Below are 20,254 nucleotides of genomic sequence, written 5' to 3' on the forward strand. Positions count from 1 at the left end.
AAATCTAATAAGCTTATAGTAGTAACTAGTTCTCCTACCTTCAGCCTGAGTGAATAGCCAGATGGTACCTGAGCCATTCTCCCTAGGAAACCTTAGTCTTCCAGGCTCCTCCACGCCTTGTCTCAATCTCCATGTCCTTCCCTCACTTGTACCATTGATAGACGTCTGCATATGTCTGCCCACCTCCACCGCTGCCACTACACACCTCCAGTTTGATTCTGTGTTCTTCCTATCAAGGGTTATGTTTCATTTTTCTTTAGTTTCAAAGGCTTTCTGTCCATCTGCTCTGTTTTTCCCCCTTCTGCTTTTATTCTTTAACTGTCCATAATTTAGAACAAAGTATATTTTCATTGCTTTATGTGTTGATTAGGAATTTTAAGACATAGATGGACAGAAAGCTTTCTATCCTTTAAGCAAATGGATTTATTTGCATTTGCTTTAAAATAGCCTTCAGTTGACTCTTTTTGTGAGTTAATGGCTCTGAATGAAAAGTACGGTTCTCTCTCCCTGATGAAAACCCTAGAATATTCATTGAATATTCATTCAAATGAGAGTAATCTGACCAGGTTCATGATAACAGCTACTTGAGAAAACATTTGACGTTTTGTCAAATTCTGGGTATTCAAGAATTTCTTCAAATAATGAAAGACTCTGTTTATTGAAGACGTAATACCAAATCCTTAACATTTATAGACCTATAGTAAACAGATGCTGATTCCCAAATTTGAAAAGGGCCATCCATTGTCTACAGTTGTTCTGCTAAAAATACAAAAGAGGCAACTTTTCATCTACTGCCACAGCAGTCAAAAGTTTAAAATTTTTTTTATATTCCTGTAGTTGTGCTTGCCTCCGGAACCCAGCCTTTCTCTGGTGCCTGTCATATTTTGCGTGCATGTTTGATTTACTGCTTTGTTATTAGCATATGTAGATTTTTTTCCATTTCCCCTAGTTTTTTCCTCTGAGCTTTTCTCACATAGTCTTTAATTATCAGTTCACCCCAGTGTGGTGAATCATATGCAGTTAACGCTTTTCATTCTAGAAGGTTCCTTTCACAAATGCAACCGTGTTTTTGTACGTGGTGGGAATTAACTCAGTACTCAGAGGATAATTTGCTAAGATTCTTACAATAGAACATTAGTTGTTTTTTCCCTTTCTTTGTACTGCAGGTCTTCCGACCCCGAACTCCACCGGAGGCAATTGCACTGTGTAGCCGTCTGTTGGAGTATACACCAACTGCCCGATTGACACCACTGGAAGCTTGTGCACATTCATTTTTTGATGAATTACGGGACCCAAATGTCAAACTACCAAATGGGCGAGACACACCTGCACTCTTCAACTTCACCACTCAAGGTAATTCCACATGCTTAGTTCTGGGAAAGCTACACATGGTTGTGAAGTGACACTGTTAGTAAAAATCTGTGTAGGACAAAAGTACTAAGTACTTATGCAGGTAGGAAACATCCTTTCTAACCACTTAATAGGCTACTGCTCTTATGGTGTTGAACAAAATAGTGGCAGATAAAATGTTTCAAATAGCCATAACTTCTCTAATTTTTAGCAGGTTATTATAATAAATCTTGGCACATGAGAAGTTATAGAGGTTTCACTAATAAGACTGATGTACAGTTTAATCTTCAGGTTTGTATCTGACACTTAGAATATTAGCATTCCTTGCTTTCCAAGGATTTATATCAAGCTTTTTACACCTGGAAATAAATTGGTGGCTGTATTTGTATAAATTCAGATGTCTTACAAACGGGGAGAACTGGAGTCCTATATCCTTTCTTAGAACTTAGATAAGAGATGTAGATAGAGAAATTCTCATCACCCCAGCAGCTTGGCACCATTGCTCCTGCTGAGAAAATATTGAAAGGAAAACTGAGTTTGTGTATTCATGGTTTCTAAAAGACTTAGAAATAGTCATTATTTCTTCACCACTTCCGTGTTCACTTTTCTTTCTGATTAAGACCCTAAGTGATTCAATCAGTCAGCCACACTGCCTCTGATAATATGATTTTTCTTCTTAAACTGAACCTAAGTGTATAATTCCTTATAAGTAAAACAAGCAATAAAGAGTTGATTGATTGACTGATTACTAAGCTTTTCAAGCTAAAAATATAGAAGGGGGATGGAAAGCTTTCTGTGATCAGGAAATAGATTATTTCCTTTATTCTAAGGTGAATTTTCCCCACATATTTCAACTTTTCTAAAATTGACTATGGAAAAATGCATTACTTTAAGCTGTAGATTTGGAAGATCTAAGTTTCTAGTAAAATAGACTTGGATAATCCCATTGACTATAATCTTAAACTGTCAATGTTATATAACTACTGGCAGTGCTGATGCAGTCTTAAATTACATTCATAAAAGAAAAAATGTTTGGATATCCTAGGACTATTAATTTTATTTAGGGCTGATCAGAAATCATTTGGAATGTTGTTTTAGGCCTGACTATGCCATTTTAAGAAGAATATTAATGAATGGTGGGTAGGTTATACACAGGAGCAAAACTGAATATAGAACCTGGAAAGTGAAGACTTAAGGGATTCCTAAGAGCTGTCTAAAAATACCTCCAAGATTATCTTCTAAAGAAAGGAGTAGACATATATTATTTCTCCAGATTGCAAAACTGAAAATAGTAGCAGAAAATTAGAGAGCAGTACACATTTGGGCTTACTATAAAGACCTCAGCTTCTGGCACAAATAGAGACCGAGTACAATTATTGATGAATCAGTGAAGTTTTTAATTGTTTAATAGTGGAACAAGTTATTTTCAAAACATTGATCTCTGTATCAGAAAAAAACTGGATGATGTCAAATATTGTAGGTAAGATTACTCCAGTTTGGCAGGAGGTTAGACTGGGAGACTCTTCTTGGCCTCTTTCAGAGCAAAGATTCTGTGATTCCATGTCATGTAAGTTTTTGACCGCTTCAGAAAATAAACTTAATTTTTATTGCTATTGTCTTAATCAAGAGTAATGCATGTAGATTGAGGAAAATGTTTAAAATACAATGGTAGTGTAGATAAAAAAGTCACAATCCCAAAATAATCACTTGTAGAATTTTATGATGTAGCTCTTTTCAATCTTGTTTCTAATGTGTATACTGATAATCCTTGAATGTAAAGTATCCTCTATTTTCCCATTAAGAAGATCCCAGGGGCTGGCCCCATGGCCAAGTGGTTAAGTTTGCACAGTCTGCTTCGGCACCCCAGGGTTTCGCTGGTTTGGATCCTGGGCATTGACTTGGCACCGCTCGTCAAGCCATGCTGAGGCAGCGTCCCACATGCCACAACTAGAAGGACCCACAACTAACATATACAGCTATGTACTGGGGGGCTTTGGGGAGAAAAAGGAAAAATGAAATCTTAAAAAAAAAAAAAGAAGATCTCAAAGGGTTTTTTCAATTAACTTGAATGTATTTAAAATTATATATTTCATAAATTTAATATAATTTAGAAATTTTGCATCTCAAATTTCATAAAATAATTTTGTTTAAACTCTATATGCATCTTTTGCATCTATCTATTTGTAACCAATAGAGCTACTTTTTGAACCATCTATCATAGTTTTTTAGGTACATCACCTAAATTTTTTTATATGAGGCACTTTTTGAATCTATATAAGGCCACCATTGGAAGTTGTACAAATACCCTTTTACACAAGGTGATTAATTTTTTTCTTTTGTACTGTAGGTATATGTTTATTATCTGTACAATATAACTATTTGTTGGATTGCTTTTTAAGTGGTCTCTAAAAGGCTTTTGTATATAGTGACATCTAGCACTGGGAATTATGGAGCCTTAATATCAGAAACTACTAAGTTAATGTTAAATTTCTTTGCCTACCCCCCCCTTTTTTTTTCCTACTACTTCCGTCAGGTGACCTTAAAGTTTCTCAAACCAACATTGACTGAGGGTTTTTTCCTCACACTCTGTGTCTTCTCCAACAAGTACCTTGTTTCTCAAAATACCCGCATCAAGAAATCCCCTTGTTAAGTGAGCAACTTGGTAGAAACCCAAATATGACATGATGTTTATGATGGATACATTTTAGAGAGTACTTCTCCTTATGTTCAGACCTATTTGGTACATACTCTTCAGTGTGTGTGAGCAGTGCACCTGTATCTTCAAAATCAAGATACTACTTAAACCTTTTATGTGATCAGATTTAAAAATCTGGGATTCTGTTTCACTGTTCACATGCCCCATTTTTAAAGTAATTATATTTCATTCTTTAGTCACTGGCTAATAATTTTCCATTATTACTAAAGAAAATAAAATTTAAAAACAACTAAATTTGTTATTTTATGAATTTCTAAGCTTTTTTAAAATTTGAGATAAGATTCTCATGAGGGTGAACCATTTTAAAGTAAACAATTCAGTGGCATTTAGTATATTCACAGTGTTGTACAACTACCACCTCTGTCAAGTTCCAAAACATTTTCATTGCTCCTAAGGAAAACTCCATACCCATTCATCAGTTACTCCCCATTAACCCCCTCCTCCAACCCCTGGCAACCATCAACCTGTTTCCAGGAGTCTCTGGATTTACCAAAACTGGATGTTTCATATAAAATGTGACTTTCGTGTCTGGCTTTTTTCACTTAGCATGACATTTTCAAGGTTGATCTGTGTTGTAGCTTGTATTAGTATTTCATTCATTTTTATGGCTGTATCATGTCTTAATCAGTTCAGGCTGCTATAACAAAATATAGACTGAGTGGCTTAAACAACAAGCATTTATTTCTCACAGTTCTGGAGGCTGGGAAGTCCAAGATCAAGGTGCTGGTAGATTCAGTGTCTGGTGAGGGCCTACTCCCTAGTTTGCAGATTACTACCTTCTTGCTGTACCCTCATATGGTAAAGAGAGATCACCTCTCTTATGTCTCTTATTGACCACTAATCCCATTCATAAGTGCTCTACTCTTATGACCTAATTACCTCCCAAAAGCCCTACTTCCAAATACCATTACGCTGGGGACTAGGGCTTCAGCATATGAATCTTAGAGGGACACAGACATTCAGTCCATAGCCTATGGATACCACGTTTTGCTTATCCATCCATTGATGGACATTTGGTTTGTTTCTACCTTTTGATTGCTGTGAATAGTGCTGCCATATGACCATTTGTGTACAAGTATTTGTTTGAATACTTGTTTTCAATTCTTTTGAGTATTGCTGGGTCGTATAGTAATTCTATGTTTAGTTTTTTTGAGGAACTGCCAAACTATTGTCCACAGTGGCTTGCACTTTTACATTGCCACTAACAATGTACAAGGGTTCCAGTTTCTCCACATCCTCTCCTATAATTATTTTCCTCTTTTTTTTTTTTCAATAGCCATCCTAGTGAGTGTGAAGTGATATCTCATTGTAGTCCTAAGCTTATTAGAATATAATGAATCAGGACCTGGTAAAAGCTATTTATGTGTTCTCTAATAAGTTACCTTCATAATATAGATTAACATGAAAATAAATTGGCTTAGATTTTAGAATATGGTCTTGAAAATAGTGGAAGGACTTGTGAATGGGCAGTTTTCATACTGTTAACAAACAGAATCAACTAACTTTAATGTCCTTAGAAGCCTCCGTAGTTGTTATGATACTTCACTTTGACACGTGTTTTTAAAGAAAAGGCTCAATTTAAAGAAGACTAAATAATCTAGTTCAAACTTTATTCATACGTATCTAATATTTACAAGTTTTTTTAAAAGAATGAAGATTGTTTTATTTTGATATTTTAAATTGTTATATATGTCTTTGAGGATTTGAAGAGCATGTGTATGTTTCAATGTGATGTGTGTAGACACAGTGTGCAATCTCTGTGATGTGATTCTGTAGATATCAGTGAATAGAATGTACATGAGTCTTTGTATCTATTCAAATGGACCCTGTAAATATATCCTTGAAATTGTTTTTCATAAAACTAAATGTAGTAAGTTGAAAGTGGCATCATTTAAGTTTAAAGGGCCATCATCATGGCTCTCCTTTTTTCAGTGTTAAAATGCCTTCTCTGAAATGCCATTCTGAAACTAGGCTGTGATCACCTAGTAGTATTTTCTCCCTGGCCTTCTACATCACTTGAACAGTGTTTCTATATAAGGACACAGCTGTCCAGGGAGGAGGTGTTATTTGATGTCATTCTATTTGATTCTCTGTATTCTCATTTTGGAGCAGTGTTTCCAAATGGTGATCTTGTTTACTAAAGCAAAGATATAACTGTTGTGCAGATGCAAATTTAAAGCACATACTAGTTAATAGCAATTAATGGATGATCAGAATAAAACTGAGTAAGGCAAGAGGTTGAAGAAGGAGAACCAGTCCTCTAATTGGTTGTATAGTCAGAGAGAGTCCAGAAATAGGAAACATTGGGGATGGGGCATTAATGAGGTTCTGCTGTAAGCAGAATAAAACCCTCCTCCATTCTCACAACAAATTTTCAGTACTACTTCCCCCGAATGAAATAAAGATAATCCCTGATCTACATGTAGTAGCTACTCAATGAATGTTTGAGTGGGTGACGCATGCCACTTTAAATAAACACAGTATTAATTCATGCAACCAGTATTTATTGGACATTTCTAATGTTCCCTCTGGTTGTTGTTACTGTTGGTTTGGTTTTTTTGTTGTAGTTTTTTGCTGAGGAAAAATCACCCTGAGCTAACATCTATGCCAGTCTTCCTCTGTTTTGTATGTGAGTCCCCGCCACAGCATAGCAGCCAACAAGCAGTGTAGGTCTGCACCCGGGAATTGAACCCTGGCCACCAAAGTGGAGTGCTCCAAACTTAACCAGTAGGCCATAGGGGCAGCCCCTCTTATGGTTGTTTTAATTGGCACGGTAAACCTACCCATAGAACAAAACTCTGAAGATTGAACACTTGAGTAAAATACAGTGTTGTATTAAAGTTTACAACAAATCTAACTGCAGTTTGGCATTTATTACTGTGCCATGAATAATTAGCCAAAATGGTAGTTAGTATTTCTTTCATATAATCAAAACAAGTATTTCTGTGATCAACTAGAGGAAGAAGAGAGATGAAAATATATATGGGACAGAAAACTTTGAGATTCTTCTGACCTCCTGAACCCATAACTCAGGAGACTTTCAGACCTCTCATTTTTCTGGCACTTGAGCTTCAGTGTTCTTGGACCCCCTGCCTGACAGTATTACCTGCATCTAGACATTGGAAACCAGGACAGACTTGACACACACCCTTCTCTCTCTTTCCTCAGGTCATTAGATCTGAAAGGTTGGACATAACTGAATCAGACCTGAGGAAGCAGGTAGAATCAGGAAATCCCAGCAGGGATCGTTATTTTCTGTATTTTCCAATTCCTTGCCTATTCCAAGGCTGAAATATATTGGGAAATAGGTTGTTTTGTGTGTTTAAAGGTGAGTTTCCAACTAACACACATTCCCAGTCCCAATTTTCTGCCCAATTTGTATGAAATTTTACTAAGTGAAATTATTTTAGCAAGCATTGTCCCTCTGAGGGCATAGGATAGGATGGGAGTTGGGCAGGGATGAGTAAAGATTATCAGCTGTTTATATTAGAATGATTTAGTTTGAAGAGTATGCTGCTCTACCACCTAGCTAAGTTATCTGAGAGAATGGTAGCTTTGTTGTGGGGAGTTGAGGAGGAGTGGTGACTTATTGGCTAGGCCAGAAGAAGGGGGAACTGCTTAAATGAGAGTTAAAATAGGATATTTGGGGCAACCAGAGAGCAACATGAAAACCTCAGGCAGACTGTGGATGTTTTGGGGAACTAGGGACAAGCATATGGATGTGAGGAAAGCAGATAGTAAAACAGAAAAGGGGGTTCAGAAAGTAAAGATATAAAGGACAGTAAAATAATCAGTAAGAGAAAACAAAAAGAAATGAGAAAAGGATCAGAGAAAGAGATTTTTAAAAGTGTAGGAATGTGTTCCAGAATAGGAAGTGATGAAAATAGGATTGAGAACAAGTTAGGAATGGGCAACAAAAGCACTAAGAGTTCTGGAAGCCCAGCTCATCAAAGGGTTATACTTCCTTCATTTGAGAGCAGTAGACTACTTCTTTATAAAATTTATTGTAACTCATTATTTATGATAATTAATTAGGAGGTTCCATGATCTTTGTAGCAATGAATTTTAAGCCAATTTCCCTGTTATAAAAATAGTGATACACATAAATATGGTCAGCCCACCTGTTTATGTGCCTTTATGTCCTGGGCATTTTCTTCTAGTCTACTTTATCCTCAGCCTCAGCTAAAGGGGGCACAGTATTTCAGCCACCTAAGGTGATGAAGTATCTTTTGATATTATTCTCAAATTGCTATAAACGCTGAGTTAGAGCTTTTTATTTTTAGACTTCTTGTAATTTACAGTAGCAGAAATAAATTTACATAAGATAGGAACTCTTCATTTATATATAGGATATGAATTAAATCATAAAGTGAAACTTATAAACTACTCTTAATTTGCAGTGCCCCTGAATTTTTTTTTAAGCTAAACTAAACCTTTTACATGGCTATCTCTGTTCTCTGTTGTGTTCTTTTGAGTGAAAATGGCTATAAAAGGTCTTTATAAGACAGTGGACTTGAGGAAATTTGGGTATAAATAAGTGGATTAGTCTCATTAATTAAAGAGATGTGGAGCTGTTCATACTTATCAAAGGAATTGATGTCAGAATTATTCTTTAATATTTTACAAATAATCTAGAAGCGTCAATTTTTTAGGTAAGCAAGCTGTAGTCTTCTGGGTATTGAAATGCTAAACCAATGGAAAAACACTGCAGGGAGAGCTTGAGAAAATTCATGAGTGTGCAAAAAGGGGCAGGAGGTAAGTTTTAGTTTAGGCAACTAGAGTACTAATGACAAATAATGTTGACTGTCTTCAAGATTTTAGGATCTAAATTATCAATTATTTATGAGAATTATTGTCATTTTTCCTGAGATTATTTGATCCCTTCTGCTGCTTTGGCCATACTACTGGGAAGAGTATGGAATGGTATAGGAACAATCAAAAACTAGTATCTTGGCTTAAAGTTCTGTATGTAGTGTAGACAGATACACTTCCAGGAAGACCAGAACACTGGTGGTATATGATATATAACCAAGACAATAAAGATATGCAGTATTGCATATGGAAGGAGGTAAGTCAGACCCAAAGTCTAATTCCCAGTCTCTGATTTTAGGCTTTGGCCAAGACACTATGTCTGAGTTCCCTTACTTAAAAAAATTGGGTAGTTGGAGTAAAGAATATTCAAGTACACTTCCAGCTTCAAAATTCTGATTATAAAAAGTAATTGACTCCAGAAAGACAAAAAATGAGAAATAAATCTAAAAACATAGACCACAATAGGGCAAGGTATGTAAAATCATGGTATAAATGGATACAGAAAAACTCAGACTGATTCCCCCTGAATTCAGAATATTAGCAGCATTATTTTTGAATGCCTCCAAAAATTGTTTTTAGTTGTGTAAAAACTTGATGCTACATTTATTATGCTTCATCAAGAATGGAGTTCTAAGATTTTTAGGTTATTAAAGCTTATTCTTTTTAATCACCAGAACTTTTAAAACACTAACGTTTTGCTAAATAACTTCTAAAATATATCACACTAAACGCATTCAGACATTTCTAGGTGATTGATATAAATTGTGATGCTCCCTCTTGGGCAGTTCCAAGGCAAAGTAGTCTTGGATTTGTGCAGATATCATGTATTCCTCACTCATGTATTCCTCACATGAAATATCACCAGTATCGCCAAGTAGCAGGAGTAAGCCTTATAATTATTTACTATTTGTCTGATCTTCTAATTAGTGTTTGTTTCATTGTTTAGTAGTATTTGTTTAATTTCCTGAATGAGTATGGAATATATAGTCAGAGTTAGAAACTTGATCAAGGATTTCCTGGGCATTTTGAAATCGTTAGGAGATAACCCCATTGTTATGATGGGTTTACTTGTTTATCTAAAAAAAATCCAAATAAGCAACATTAGAATTCAGTAATGTCTGAGATTGAGGTTTCACCATCCTAGTATTTGAATTACTGCTCGAAAAACTACACAAATGGGGGCCAGCCCAGTGGCGTAGTGGTTAAGTTCACGCACTCCACTTCAGCAACCCAGGGTTCACAGGTTCAGATCCCGGATGTGGACCCAGCACCACTCGTCAAGCCATGCTGTGTTGGCATCCCACATAAAACAGAAGAAGATTGGCACAGATGTTAGCTCAGCAACAATCTTCCTCAAGCAAAAAGAGGAAGATTGGCAGCAGATATTAGCTCAGGGCCAATCTTCCTCACACACACACACACACACATGTAAAACTACACAAATGTAATGGACATGCTGTTGTTAGATCGTTTAAACCTTTTTGTGAATGAAGGGGAAATAGCAGTTTAACTATATAGACAAACACTGGCAATTTCCATATATACGTAAGAGGCTTGATGCACACATGAAAACCTCAGACAACTTGCGGAAGAAAAAGAAAGTCTGCCTCTTGGTGATTCCATTCTGGGGATCTGCAGGTTGAACGCCTTCAAATCTAACAAAGGAAGCAGATTCCCTTCTACCTGATGACTGATATTTTGTTATATCACTGTAAGAGTAGATCAAGTCAACAAAGGAGTTGATTTCTTCTCTCTGGTTAACACGTGTTTGCTGTTCTAAAATTTATCCTCAACTTTCACACTACACAGTTTGAACAAACATGTATACCCTATTCCCCACCCACTTCTCACCTGCTCCTTATCTTTAATTTTGAGAATCTTATATTTGGAAGAATAGAAACTTCAGATTAAGGGAAACTCTAGGTTTTGTCAACTAGATTTAGGTTTCGTTTTGTTTTAATGTTTAAAAAGATTGCTTTATTAGGCGGTTAGGTATGGTTGAGTTTGTGTTTTTTCGGGAATTTTTCTTTTCTATATAGTTTGCAGTATAAGCAACAGTGCAGCAAATTTTAGTTAAATGAATTTGGTTAACCTTTGGTTGATATCTATCTTGATTGGGTTTATTGGTCTTTTTAAATTCATTTTGCTTTTCTTTAAATTGTACATTAAAATGTTTGGTTGTGGAGCACATTATGATTGATACGCCATCAAAATATTCTTAACATTTTTTAATGAACTACTATGTGATTTGTTTTTGATGAATAGTTTCATGGCATCTGCAATTGGTTGAAGAAATCCTTATCATGCATTAACTTTTCTAAAATTCTGGAACCTGTTGCCATGTTGTTTTGAGCCATGTCTCTGAGGTAACAGTCTGTCTCTTATCCTTCCTACCTCTTACTTCTCCCAAGCTAGCCCTACTTCAGTATTATGTTCCTTCTTCTTCCCTTGATTATCATCCTGCTCTCAAGCCTACCACACATATTTAGTAAATAAATATTAGCTTATGTTTCATTTTCAATCTCTTCTACACACCTTGTTCTCTGCCTTCAAGAATACATGCACTCTCCCTAATCCTGAAAAGTTCTATTGCTTTGCTGTTTCTATCCTCCAAAATGCCATCCTTTTTTGCATTCTTTCACTGCAGTTTAAGTCCACACTCATTGCCTCAGTTTCCTTACTAACTTCTTGCCATGGATAGACAGGGAGATTGGGAGTAGGTAATAATTGTTGTGAGTGAAAAACAATTACAACCATCTTGGACTAGTTGTGACAGCCTCCATGGAAGTACCCATAGTCTGTCCCCACAGAAGGGGGACAGACTCTACAAACCTGTCCACAAAAGGGACAGATTTGTAGTGTAGAGAACAGGACTATACAGTAAGGGTCTAAGGAGGCTTCCTCATTCACATGGGCAAAAGCCATGACAGTAAACCAGCTCTCTGAAGTAGGGAAGAGGTAGTAGTTAGACAGCTGTGGACCCTAAGGAATGCCTGTAGTTAAGAAGGACATTGGGCTGTAGGAGTCGGAGGGACCTAGGACTGTAAGTGGGTGTCCAGTTTAGAATCCCTTGACTTTTAGGATGTTTGACTTTTAAAAGTTCACAAAAGTCTCCCTCCTTCCTTTTCCCTGCAAAGGCCACTCACTGGTGACTCTAGGTTAAGAACCTAGTCTATTTATTTATTGATTGATTGATTGATTCATTGATTGATTGGCACCTGAGCTAACAACTGGTGCCAGTCATCTTCTTCTTTTTTTTCTTCTTCTCTCCAAAGCCCGCCCAGTACATAGTTGTGTATTTTAGTTGTGAGTGCCTCTGGTTGTGCTATGTGGGATGCCGCCTCAGCATGGCCTGATGAATAGGGCCATGTCCAAGCCCAGGATCCAAACCAGTGAAACCCCAGGCCGCCAAGGCAGAGCACGCAAACTTAACCACTTGGCCATGGGGCTGGCCCCCAGAATCTATTCTTTTTAATTGTTTTGTGGACTTTACTTACTCTCCACTGTGTCTTTGGATGTGGCAAAGCCTCCAGGATCCCAGAGCTTCTCCTCTTCGTCTCCTTATTTTGTTCACTTTCCACTTCTATTCCTCCATTAGTTACCTTCTCCCCCTATGCAAGGCCAAAATCACTGTCTACTACGTAGGTAAAAAGAGGATTTTTTTTTCCAAGCCCTGCACCTATATGTGTGTGTGTGTGTTACACACACACACATATCCTTACCCAGAGTAAGACACACACCCACTGTGGCCCCTCAACTGGGCGTGCAGATACACAGAAAGTAGGTGATCTGGTAAAAGAGAGTAAATGAATGGGAGGAAATGGGCGCATGGGCCACAAATAAAGTGACTACAGAGTACTGATATTCAGTTTATTTTAAAGATTAGTAGCTTTGTCAAAATGTCTTACATCAAAATCTCTGGTTCTTTTCCTTTTTTAGATTTTCTTTTACCCTATCCTGAATAGACTGAATGCCTTTTTTGCCAGCTTGTTTATCTTTCCATTTTCTATTTATGTTGATCAGACAAAGACAGTTAGCTTTTTCTCCTTCTGTCCTGAGACCTAACTCACTGTTTTATGCTCAGTATTGTTAGATGGATGGGGCTGTGAGTGGGTAGATAAATGGATGGATTTTTAAAAAGCCTTTCTGTTTTAGCAGATTTTAATCTTAATTGAGTTGGTAAATTTGACTTTCTTTTAGGTTAATGAAGAATAACTACCACATCTTATATTAATTTTTATTCTAGAACTATAAAATCATCAACTATGGCAATTGGGATTCTCTTGCTTTCCTGGGTGTAAGATTGTAGGTTAAAATTGGACTGATGACCTAAAATAAAACAGAATCTTCCTGTTCCTCAGGGAGAAGAAAAACAGCTACTAAAGCTGGTTATGGGAAAACAATATCTCTTTGAACCTGATCTTAGGGCTGTGGTTTTCCAACTGTTGGATGAGCTGACCTAAGTCTTCTCATTTAAAGGGAAAAGATAATGAATAGTTTTCTCTCAATTTTAAGCTTTTCCTCCCATTCATTTTTCATAAATCGTGGCATTAGCTTGTTTCTTTCTACCACAATCTGGTGTCATTTAGTGTACAATTTAGTACAACATTTAGATATTAAGGTACAGAGTTGAATAAATCAATATTAATAGGGATTTTGCACCAGAACATTTTTAAACTACTACATTAAAACACTGTTTTCCTTGCTAGGACTGGAGGGAGGACGAATGGGGAGTAACTGCTTAAAGGTTTCCTTTTAGGGTGATGAAAATGTTTTGAAACTAGATAGAGGTGATATACAACATTGTGAATATACTAGATGCCACTAGATTGTACACTTTAAAATGTTTAATTTTATGTTATGTGAATTTTCTTTAATTTTTTAAAAAACCAGTCATTTCTAACTTTTTTTAATTCCATGCTGTATCTGTGCATTGTCAAAATGTATACTGTAGCTTAGAGGATAAGGTCTTACTGTAGCTAGTGTGGTCATATAATTATTCCTTCAAATTGCAACAGTTATTAGAGTGAAAATGAACTCTCACTGGTTAATGTGCATGTCCGGGCTTCTATATGTACAATCTTACTGAGTTAGTTAAAAAGGAAAATCTAATTGAACAAAGACATTCTTATTTTTTATAAAAGCAGCGAGACTTTAAACAGGTGTTTGTTCAGTCCTGTTTCCACTAGTATTTGGATAGATTTTGTCTGCCATTGGCTCATGAGCAATTGGGTAGGTTGGTCTGTGCATACATACACATAGAGAGGCACACAGACTACAGTCATATTTTCTTTTCTATGACACCATCACCCTCAATTCATGTAATCAAATATTGTCAGAGTAGTATGGGAAAACCTAGTGGATTTACATTAATGAAAGATGGAAATAAGGGCCAGCCCGGTGGCGCAGCAGTTAAGTTCACACGTTCTGCTTTGGTGGCCCAGGATTCGCTGGTTTGGATCCCAGGTGGGGATCTATACACTGCTTAGCAAACCATGCTGTGGCAGATGTCTCATATATAAAGTGGAGGAAGATAAGCACAGATGTTAGCTCAGGACCAATCTTCCTCAGCAAAAAGAGGAGGATTGGCGGCAGATGTTAGCTCAAGGCTAATCGTCCTCAAAAAAAAGAAAGATGGATATGTATCTCATTAGTATGCTTATTCTCAAACTTTGGCCAACACTTTTCCCCAAGATATCCTTAGTTCTCAGACGTATTCTAATTTTAGCAGATAGTGCCTTTGTTATGTATCACAGCATTTCTGTGGGCTTTCTCTGTGAGTTGATTACTAGCTCATGGATTTAGTTTCAGATATGGATTTAACATGTCTTTTTTTTTGCTGTTAAACCAGTGTTTTAATGGAGTATCTTATGTTTATTATTACCAATAAAGTAGTTTCACATACAAAGTTAAAAGTGGGCTCTAATATATTTGTCTTACCTTTCCTCTAGAACTGTCAAGTAATCCACCTCTAGCCACCATCCTTATTCCTCCTCATGCTCGGATTCAAGCAACTGCTTCAACCCCTACAAATGCCACAGCAGCCTCAGGTGAGACCACAGAAGTCTATTCTATAAAAACATAATTCTGTTTTTTAAAAAAGACATGATTACCTCCATTTTGTTTCATTTGATGCATGTGAACATTTAATACCTTCCAAGTATCAAAGCATAGCACAGCCAAATGAATAAATGTGAATAAAAAGTTGCTTTATTTCCAAAAAGCACAAAACAAAAGGACCCCATAAATACTTTATATGTAAGGTGTATCTCATTATAATGTTAAATTCTCTCACCTTAGTTGTCATACTTTCCATATAATTTCTTGATTAACATGTCAAATGAAATGTTTATAGCAGAAAGCAATCTGTACAAATGTAAGGTTACTGAAGATAATTCACTTCAGTTCCATCATCCTGAATGTGAATTATATTAGTACACTGGAAAGGCAAATTTTCAAAAAGTATAAAGTATAGATTGGTATAATTTAATCATTTCAAAGGGCTAAAACTACTATGCAAATACATTTAACTAAGATTTAGATCAGAATGTGACTAGATCTTGTCTATCAAAAAAAAAAAAATAAGATGTCCACATGGTCTCCCGGCTTAGAGCTCAGGTGTACTGGCTGATTTTTATGTTACTTTGATACAGGTTACAGCAGTTACCAAAAAATATTTCATTGCTATATGTATATTCTGATAGCTATTGAAATCAGATTTCAAAATAAATATGGAAACTGGCATTGGACTTTGATCCTGAGAGTTTACTTCAAAGTTGAAGTAAATCAGGGTATAAAAGATTTAATAGAGAAATAGTAGGCTGAAGGCTAAAATTAGTTTAGAGAAGTTTGTGCCTTGAGTATCTTAATAGTTGCCAAAGAGAGTTTCAGATATTGCTCTGAGCTTCCTAGTGGCTAAAGTAAATAAAGAAATGTTACTGGTAGAACTTCCCATTGTTCGTTAGATAAAAAGCACACTGGTGGCCTAGAAGCAAAGTGTATCTGGCCCTGCTGTTTGAGAAATATTTCTGCCTGAGGACCTTAGATTTAATACATCAGAGATAAAGTAAATGAAGTTCTTGTCACCATCCCAACAATAATTGTAATAGTGAGTTATATATGGATACTTTGAGTGCCCCTCAGTATAAGCCAAAGGCGTAACACCGCGGTATAGTTAAACGAAAACAGTTTTCTTTGGGGCTAAAGTAGTGAGAGCCAAGTGTATCATAAAACATTCTTCAGGAAATGCTGATCTAGGTGAACGGATTGACTGTATGACATTAAAGGCTATCTCTATCTAAATAAATATATGTGTGTGTGTATCTCTATTTTAAATAAGAATTTGGCAGTTATATTCTTTAATAAGACCTTAAAATATACATGCCCCCTTGTTCTCTTAGCTTCAGTTCTCTTATCCTTAAGACAGGAATAGTAAATACCCACAGCACAGAGTTGTGAGCAGGGAGATAGAAAGTGTACAGAGTGCTTAGCTAGTATTGTGTTCACGGTTCAGGTGGTGACTGCAGGTGAACTGATTAAGCCCTGCTGAAAGCATTCCTGTGTTTAACAACAGCCATCAGAGTTCATACATTTTACTTCACTAATCCCACATTAGGAATCTTAACTTCGAGATGCATGTAATAGAAGAAAAAAGCTACCATGTACAGAGATATGAATAGGAATAATTATATAATAAAAAGGAGAGCCAGTCTGATCTGAATGATCAACACTAGGAAATTCTTTCAGTACATTATGGAATCTCCATTTTTATGTAACCATAAAAAAAGAATTATAATGAAGCTAGACATTTGTGGAACTCTTCATCTTAATTTATGTGGAGAAAATCTAAAAATCTTACCATGTTGGTAATTGTACCAAAATGTATGTTTCCATGTGGATAGGGACTAGATAGAAATATACAAAAAGTAAAACAGTTGTTTTAAATTAGTGGATAGGGATGTTGATTTTTTTTTCCCCAAAAACTTTCACATGCTTTTTAAATTGTTTTTAAAATACCTCAGTATCTGGGAGCATTATAGCTGATCACGGCTCTGATAGATAGGAAAAACTCTTGAAAATTACATGAACTACTCTCCGTCCATAAAGTATAATTTCTCATTTTCATTTTTATATATATAAATTTTGATTTTTCTCCACATCCCCAACAGATCCTCTCATTCACTTCATTTGGGAGACCATTCATCTAGACCATCTCAAGTAATAAATCTTGAGAAGTTGTAGTTTTATTAGGCAAATATCAACCACTTTAGAGATCATCTGGTCCAATGCCAGATGAGTTAGTGTGAGATGTGGTAAGGGAGTTTCAACTAAAGCAGTTTTCTCTCTTCATCTGTTTTGTATATCACTCTTCTAGGTAAGATTTCTTTCAGTGCAATAGTTCTGCTATTAAAACAAATTTGAAAACCACTGATTTCAGTTCACCTTTCTTATTATCTTTTGAGAACTGGTCATCTCTCCCATGCTTATGTATATTCAGTAACTGGAAGCTCATTCTTGGAAGAATGAGCACATTTCATCTTTGTATCACTCTCTTAGAAGGCTTATCCTTTTTTCACCCTGAAATTTGTTTTCCTATACCTTCTTCTGTTCACTGATCCTCCTCTGGGATTGTATAGAACCAACCCAAGCCCTAGCACACAAAAACCATCCAAATTGTAATGATGGCCAGCAAGCACTCCATACTAATGAGGATTTTAAATCATAATCTTGAATATGTTCTAAAATGTCAAGATATATTAGGTTTTCTATACAATTGTGTATCATCTGCACATTTCGTAAACACATCAGTTTTTTGCTTTTATACAAGCAACTAATAAAATATATCAAACAGGACAAGGCAGGGCCTACTAGACATTTTTTTGCCTTTACTAAGATTACTGTTAAAATAAGTTGAATGGGACTAGAGATTATTCTGGTGGCGATTCTGAGTGATTATTCTGAGTGATTGGTTACCCCTCTTGTTTGCTTAGCTGCAGACCAACCTTGCAATAGTCATTTATATAATAATGTTATAAAAAATGTTGTAAAATGCTTTGCTGTTGCCAAGAAAACTTTCAGGTTTTTTCCATCAAAAAAGTAGTTCTATCAAAGATGGAAATTAAATTTTTTTTAAGAATTAGGGAAATTACTAGTGCCTAAATAATTGTAATGTGTGAATTTCTGTAATCTGTTTTAATATTTGTTTGTTGGACTATAGATTCTGGGTTTAAAGACATTTAAAATGTGTAGATTGCCCTCACCTTCCTTGGGCTGCATGTTGTTTATTAGGATTTTTGTTATATCCTTTCCAGGTTGAAAACCCTTCTAACAGAAAAGGGAATCATGATAGGAGTTGGACAAGGTCTGTCTTCTCTGTCTTTTTACCTGATCAGGGGGCTTAACTTTTCTTGATCTTGCTTTGAAAACCTTTTGCTGTTACCGTATTTAAACCAAATCTGGCCTAGTCTTACAAGTTCACATTGTTACTTTCCATTCTTCCTTAGATATGTACCCTTCTTCCAGAAGTTATATATTTTTTAAATTATGAGCTCATCAGAGAAAACCCTTTTAGTTGATTTCCTTGGTTTTTCTCCCTTTACTTTGCATTGAGATGATTTGCAATTACTTGGTCAGAATTTTATTTTTTATAATTTTCTATTTCTTGTCAATTATTAGCCCCTTTGAAGACTCTAGCCACAAAACCATACCTATTTGTTCTCTGAACTTTTTGAAATCCATTTTGCTAAAGTCATGGTTCAGATTTAGCCAGGGCCAGCAGTTATGTTTACCCCAGAATTCTTGTCATCCTCTGCATCACCAGCCAATTCTTTGTATTTGGGCAGAATTAAACCCAGAATAATGTCTCCCGTTGTTTATTTGTTTCTACTAATTTTGAGAGAGGAAATGTTAAATAAATTAAGTTAATGTATCAAATGCTTGCTTTGCCAAAATGACAGTTACCATCCCTTCATCCCCTCCCCAAGTGCTATGATCCTTTGCCTGCTCTGCCACTTTTACAGTGTGCAGTGGGAAAGCTGTATCCATCTCCTGTCTAGTTGTATGCCCTCAAGTGTTCCTTTTCCTAACCCTGTTTTCTTTTTGTCTGAACCCAAATGTATATGGAATTTCATAAAAGTATACAGCTTTAAAAAAAAAAAGGGTGTGGGGGGCCAGCCTGGTGGCGCCGCGGTTAAGTGCACACGTTTCGCTTCTCGGCGGCCCAGTGTTCGCTGGTTCAGATCCCGGGTGCGGACATGGCACCGCTTGGCAAGCCATGCTGTGGTAGGCGTCCCACATATAAAGTAGAGGAAGGTGGGCATGGATGTTAGCTCAGGGCCAGTCTTCCTCAGCAAAAAGAGGAGGATTGGCAGCAGTTAGCTCAGGGCTAATCTTCCTCAAAAAGGGGGGCGGGGGGAGATTTTTCTTTATTAAAAACATGATATATAGTTATTTTAAAAAATAAAAATCTCCCATATTCTCTCTTTCAAAGATAAACAAAAGTGACATTATTTTATATTTTAGTCTATATATGAATAGACAGAGAGACATGTTTTTTTTTTTAAGGGGCTTATACTATTTGGGGGATGAGGCTATATGACTATGTAGTATTCTAAGTCTGTACCATAATTTATTTAACTGATTCCTTGTTCTTGGACATTTGGGTTGTGTCTCAGTTTTTAGAAGTAGAATTGCCAAGTCAAAAGATATGAAGAATTTTTAAGTTTTTTATCCATATTGTCAAATAGCCTTCCAGAAAGCTTGTCCCTTCACACTGCCTACTGTCAGGGCACATATTTTCCTCTTTCTCCATTACCTTAACACTGACCAGTCCAGATTGGGGTGGGGAGAGGTGTAGCACACCTGTGCACACATGTGTATCTTTAGGCATTACCAACTTGGTAGCCAAAGAACGTGGGTGTCTTTTTTAGGGACAGTGTTATACCCATTTCCTCCTTTTGGCTCTGTGTTTGAAGAATAGACTTCCATCCACCTATGCCAGTTTGACAAATTACTGACACCAATGAGGTTGTATCTCCCCCATGTTAGGGTTTCAAGTTGACTTGGCGAGCTTGGACATAGATACCTAGAGTCAAACGTTCTTAGTCATTTTCACCAGAGTAGTGCTAAGTATCACTTCCAGGAAACTGTTTCTTTTTATGCAAAACATGTTCTCTCCTTTTAAGTCAAAATTTTTACCTGGGTTTTTCCCCCTCCTCCAAAAGTAATGTCAGATCTTCTTTTTTTTTTTTTTTTAAGATTTTATTTTTTTCTTTTTCTCCCCAAAGCCCCCCGGTACATAGTTGTGTATTCTTCGTTGTGGGTTCCTCTAGTTGTGGCATGTGGGACGCTGCCTCAGCGTGGTCTGACGAGCAGTGC

General features: G+C 36.4%; 1 protein-coding gene across 7 annotated transcripts in view; it reads left to right on the forward strand.

The window, feature by feature from the left end:
• The window catches only part of GSK3B (glycogen synthase kinase 3 beta), a 203,045-nt gene that overhangs the window by 175,415 nt on the left and 7,376 nt on the right, over nt 1-20,254 (forward strand). For 4 of the 7 annotated variants that reach the window (XM_001502477.5, XM_001502467.7, XM_070243734.1 and 1 more), the window contains 2 exons: nt 1,167-1,353; nt 14,830-14,928. In XM_001502477.5, the coding sequence (XP_001502527.1) occupies nt 1,167-1,353; nt 14,830-14,928 (286 nt within the window). Of the gene's footprint in view, nt 1-1,166; nt 1,354-14,829; nt 14,929-18,189; nt 18,240-20,254 lie in introns of all 7 variants that reach the window. The other 3 variants (XM_070243736.1, XM_070243737.1, XM_070243738.1) reach the window with 1 other exon arrangement.

This window comes from Equus caballus, chromosome 19 (assembly GCF_041296265.1).
Source record: "Equus caballus isolate H_3958 breed thoroughbred chromosome 19, TB-T2T, whole genome shotgun sequence".
Lineage (NCBI taxonomy): Eukaryota > Metazoa > Chordata > Mammalia > Perissodactyla > Equidae > Equus > Equus caballus.